The sequence below is a fragment of the Medicago truncatula genome, chromosome 4 (assembly GCF_003473485.1).
Source record: "Medicago truncatula cultivar Jemalong A17 chromosome 4, MtrunA17r5.0-ANR, whole genome shotgun sequence".
Taxonomy (NCBI): Eukaryota; Viridiplantae; Streptophyta; class Magnoliopsida; order Fabales; family Fabaceae; genus Medicago; species Medicago truncatula.
The window spans coordinates 45611708-45617586 of NC_053045.1; the positions used below are offsets into that span (position 1 = coordinate 45611708).

The following is a 5879-nucleotide window of genomic DNA, read 5'->3' on the forward strand; positions in this document are numbered from 1 at the left end:
AAAATCAAGGGAGGGGAGTTTATATTTTAACATGAGAGGGGAGGGGAATGTAATTCAAGCATCTTTGAGGGGAGAGGAGTGTACTAATCTAGCCATGTTATGTTTTGAAACTAGAATACTCTATTTTTTTCATTTTGGCATGCCATATATTATCAATCAAATTTTTTTTTGACTTATTTATATTTATATTTGGTAAACATATATTTTATTTCTGAGGATTGCATGAAAGAATATTGATAAAAGCGTATGGTTTTTCTCTCATAAATAGTACCGTCATACTAGTGATGTAAAAAAATTGCTATTCTCTTTTATTTTTGCTCATTCACGTTCCTACTTGAGTCAACTCATGCTAAAAATGCCCAGCATCGAAAAATCCGAGCGTGACACTGGACATAATTAAGGGAATGAGCAATTTTCAAAGGGAGAAGAGCAATTTTCGTGATGTGAAATAACCAAGCTAGCATTGCTAGCTTAAGAAGTTTGAGATTGCAATCACCACCAAGGTTTAAGATAACCTAAGCTAAGCACCAATCGTGCTGGCTAAAGAGAGTAAGAATGTATGAACTCCGTTAAATTAAATAAGAGAATAAAAACATACATCCACAAAATTAGACAAAAATATCACTAATTGAAAAAAGAAGCATATGGGTACACTGGCCTCTATAGTGAAAAGTTTTCATCCCCTCGGACATAGAAACATACACCGGCATCTAACCCGTGAAGTCTAAACGTATTTTCCTCTATATTTCTTGGTTGAATCCTTAATCTTATAATCGCCAGTCTCCTTTAACTGAGCATCCACTGGACTGAAAACTGCAGAATGAAGATTACCATCTTCTAGCCACTTTACGTGGTTCTCCCTAAATTCAAGATGTTGCATCCTAGCTGCCAAACTTATTTCCTCTGTGTAAGGACCTATCTTAACCATTGTCAGTAATACCCTGCAATATCGTGAACTAAGGATCTGCTCAGAAGAAGAAATCAGCTTAAAACATGGATGCTCCGGGAAATGATTATGTGGAGACTCTTCTTCTCTCAATACAGGATAGAAAAACACAAGTCTTCCCCCAATACAAGCATCTTGGCAGCAAGATCAAGCAAATCATGTACACACTCAACTAAACTGTAAGGTGCAGTCGATGGTATGTGGTCTGTTCTTTTGTCGTCCGGAACAATGTAAGGCTCCACAGCCCCTTTTAGTAGCTTCCTACCACCAGATTTGCGTCCTCCGGCTCGCACTCCATAAGGAGGGTCACATATTATCGCATCAAATACCTTGTAAAAAACAAAGTTATTAATAATTTTTTTTTTAAAAATAGTTCAAAAATAATGAATAAAATTTCATCCATTCAAGTTATTTTTGCACTTCAAAGCTCGAACACAAATTTTTGCTTATGAACAAGATTAGGGATAATGCCCCAAGGTATATTCCCAAATCCAGTACATATCAACGGTGGCAAAATTTGCCGGCAACTAAAAATTTCTACCATTATATATAATAACAACCAGTTGTGTCTTTTCCAAATATTAGTCCTACTCACCTCATAGCTCATACTAATGCCCCCTCCCCTCAAATCTTTAAGGGTGTGTTTGGATTGAGGGTTTAGGAGGGGAAGGGAAGGGAGGGGAGGGTTTGTTTTTCTTTTTTAAATTACGGACTATATAACATGTTTCTCTAAAATAAATTAAGTGTGATTGAAGTATTATATGATCATTTATCATGTTAATATTTTATAGTGTCCGTAATTTAAAAATGAAATCTAAACCCTCCCCTCCCTTCCCCTCCTAAACCCTCCATCCAAACACACCCTAAAAGGATTTGTCATTAAATCCGATGCCTATACAATCAGCTAATGACTTGAGTAATAGAAAATTATAAACAAAAGGATTTGGTATAATGCATATGTTCTATGTCCATTGGAGCTTATGTCTGTTCTAATTTGCAACTAGTGAGATATGGGAATAAGGCTTGGTTGTTGTCGTTAAACAGTCTCCTTAGACGGGATTCAGCACTCAAATACTATGCACCGAACAAAAGCGGATGCTTATAGAGTGCCAGGACAAGATAAAAGGTAGGGTTGGACTTGGTAGCATAGCCAGTCCATGATAAAGTCTATTGCCTAACTGTAAAATTACCAGGTGTTACCAATATTATTATCAGTAATGCCAATCTAACCCTTCCGCAATTAACTTGTAAATGACAGAAAGCCAGAGTCAGCAACACAATTACCGAAAGGGAGGTAATAAACCACAAAACATGTTGATTATATTCAGTCACTTTTCAGTTAGATAAAAGGCAAAACCAATTGCTGAGATTGGAAAAATTCTTAATTTGTGTGTCAAGACACAGCACATAGATGCTCTCCTTTCTGATCAGACGAAAAAATTACGAAGCAATGTACAAGAACATGAATCTTTTTTCAAAAATTTACCTCTTTCAGCCCCGGACGCCAGGGAGGAAGGTTGTTGTCAGCCCTTAAAAGACCAACTGGCATTTCCAATCCATACTGCAAAATATACAGCCAAATAAATTTATCAGAAAGATATAGACATCATATTGTGTGCTTTATTTCAAGCAAATTCAGTCTACATCATATAAGTGGTGCTAAATTCAAACTAAACAAACACATTTTTTACTAGCCATAAAACAAGTGTAAGAACATTTGCTACAGTTACCTGCTTAAAATTACTCCAAACATTACGGTCAGGACCACGTCCATCACGTACTACCCTAATGTCAATGTCAGCACCCTGAACAATTTAGATCAAGTATCGTTAAAGAAAATAATCCACGTGCATATTGACATGAATTTTCCTAAACAGAACCCATTGCAAAAGATTGTGAAAGGATAAGTTGGAAAGAAAGAGAGAGCAAAAAAAAAGAAAAAGAGAAGAATGAAGAAGGAGAAGCAGACCATGGTCATTGCTCCAAAATGAGCTGCTGCAACAAGAATACTTCCGGTTCCAACAAAAGGGTCATAAACTAGTTTCCCCGGAGTAGCCAGTGCTTGGTTGGCCATTAGAAAAGCTATCTCCGCATCCATAGCTGTTGGCCCAAGATAAGTACGGCTTTTCAACTCGTATGTCGGTAAAAGCTTCCTATCAGCAGCACCAACTTCACGACCAAAGAAGATTCTCTTTTGTTCAACTGGAGGAAGACCATTATTACCTTCACAATTATCGATTTCTATCAGCCAGAAGTTGTGCTCTGGTTTTCTCAAATTTACTTTTCCCTGCAAACAAAGTGACCAAACAATGATGGATAAAAGAAATATTATTATCGGTGTATGAGTTTTTTCAAAAAGGCATCATAATAAATAATGAGAAATTTCATTCATTGTAATGCATCTGACTTCAAAATGGCCATCTCAAATGAAAACATATGGGGAAGAAAAAAATAGTAAAACAGTGCTCAATAAAATAGAAGCTTCAAAAGGCGTGATGAAAATTAACCTGCAAAATCCTGGATACTAACAAAAAAATCCAATCAAACAAAGGGATGGAAAACACATAACTCCGGCAACTCTCAATAGAAGCTATAGCTTCTGTTAAGCAAGACAAAATTTTGAGCTTATAGCATATAGATTATAGCTTATAAGCTCATACAAGAAAAATAGAACTGGTTACAATTTTTTTCACGAGCTTATAGTTTTTTCTCACAAGCTTATAGCGTTTATCGATAAGTTAATTCAAATAGCTTATAGCTTATCATTTTTTTCTCTCAATTTTACCCCTGTGATCTTAATTGAAAAAAATAGATATTAATCAAATGTATATTTTTTGTCATTTCATATTTATAAGCTAGTTCCGCAACTAATTTTACCCAACATTACAAATTCAATTTTACCCCTGTGATCTTAATTGAAAAAAATAGATATTAATCAAATGTATATTTTTTATGTCATTTCATATTTATAAGCTAGTTCCGCAACTAATTTTACCCAACATTACAAATTCAATTTGCTAGCTTACTCACTATCATTTACAAGGTCGTCCGCTATAAGCTAGTATATCGACTATCTGCTGTTTTTATTACCAAACAGAACCATAATGTAGTTTTAATCATGCCAAACCCAAATCAGATGATATAGTTTCCAATGAAATGACAGGGAATAGAAATGACTCAAACTGCATTTTAAGTAACTACACTTAACCTACAAATCTACAAAATCCAAAACACAAAAAAAGGTCCCTTAGCACGCATAACATCAAAAGTAAGCATAGAGTCAACAGTTTCCTGCACTCAAGGAAGAATCTAAAATTTCACAACATTTTCCCAATCTATCAATTGGTATTTACATAGGACTGAAGTGACAGTATCCTCATGATCATAATTTTCCATGCAGAGAGCACCAATGCAATAAATAAATCAAATTAAAGGACACACAACCTTGAAAGGGATATACGTGAACCCTTGAATGAGTTCCTTATGCTCCTGGAGACTTATAACCTTCCCAAAGGTATCAACAGTAATCCTGAAAGTGCTGTTAGATTCCAAGTATGGCAACTTTCTCTCATCTGGATAACTCAATATAGAATCCTTCAACTCCTCATAGCTACCCCCTTCACCCCATAGCTCATACATTCCCTTCACAAGTATACCTACATAATTGCCACCCCACATAAAAAAAATTGAAATTTTTAACAAACCCAATATAAAAAATTAAAAATTTCTACAAACCCATAAAAAAGATTAAAATTTATACAAACCCACTACAAAAAGTTATAAACTTAAACAAATCCATAATGAAAAATTGAAACTTTAAACAAACCCACTATAAATAGTTAATAATTTAAACAAACCCACTAAATAAAAATGAAAAATAATTAAAGGGCTAAGCTAAAATAATTGTTCCTTCAAAAAAAAAAAAAAGCTAAAATAATTGTAGCCATAATCAGAGATTCAGAATGAAGAAAAGGAGAAATTGAAAACTAACTTCGATTAGCAATGTTACGAGCAATTTCTTCTGAAGGGAGATTAACCAAATGGAAAGGAGAATCTGGGTGGTGATGAAGAGGGAGCTTCCATTGCAATTGGGGATGAACGTCGTCGTTTTGGTTGTCATCAAAAGCTCCAAACAATTTGGCTAAAGATTCAACTTCGGGTTTTCTGTAATCCAATAACCTGTGAAAGAAAACACATAGATACCACATGGTTTTGTTGTCTCTTCAGAAATCGAAGAAACAAGGTTGAAGTTTGAAGAGCAGAGACAAAAAAAATGGTTTTGGTGGTGCTCCTAAACCCTGTTTCAAAACCCTCGCCGGAACTGGACTTCGGTTTTCTTTTCCCTCTATCATAGTCTTCAAATTAACCTTCTAGCCGTTGGATTTACATGTTAGAAAAATATGGATGGTATGGATTGAGAGTTTGGCTGGGATTAAGCTTTCAGAGAAATAAATTTTAAGTGTCCTCTTTGCATATTTTCTACATTAAAAATGTAACCAAAAAATTATTTTCTACATTAAAATACTTTTTTTTTTTTGACAAAACATTAAAATTCATATTTATCTATTTTTTTGTAACTATTAAAATTTAAATGTATCTTTGTAAAAGAAAAAATATATCTAAATGAGTCATTTTTTTTTAACATCCGAAAGAATATATATAATCAAACAAGAACTCGTGAGAAAAAAAAATCAAACAAAAACTTTCCAATAAAATAAAAGTCATGCTAACCGGTGGCGTTGCCAGGATCCCGAGTAAGCGGGTTTAAACTTTTGAACTTTAATTATCAATTGAAATAATATCATAAAAAAAATATATATATACTAAACTCAATTGTATATATATATACTTTGCAATTGTCATTTACCCAATTACATGTTCTGAAATCGTTGAACAATCAACTTATTATCAATATTGTCTAACATGTCTCTCA

General features: G+C 34.0%; 1 protein-coding gene across 1 annotated transcript; it reads right to left on the minus strand.

Annotated features, from left to right (window-relative positions):
- Nucleotides 1-550: 550 nt before the first annotated feature.
- On the minus strand, nucleotides 551-5322 carry LOC25493300 (tRNA (guanine(10)-N2)-methyltransferase homolog). Its single transcript, XM_013601770.3, is given in 7 exon segments — nucleotides 551-1068; nucleotides 1071-1275; nucleotides 2433-2507; nucleotides 2677-2751; nucleotides 2916-3233; nucleotides 4391-4602; nucleotides 4938-5322. Coding segments are annotated over 7 exon segments (1446 nt in total). The 5' UTR covers nucleotides 5155-5322; the 3' UTR covers nucleotides 551-724.
- Between the last annotated feature and the right edge of the window lie 557 nt (nucleotides 5323-5879).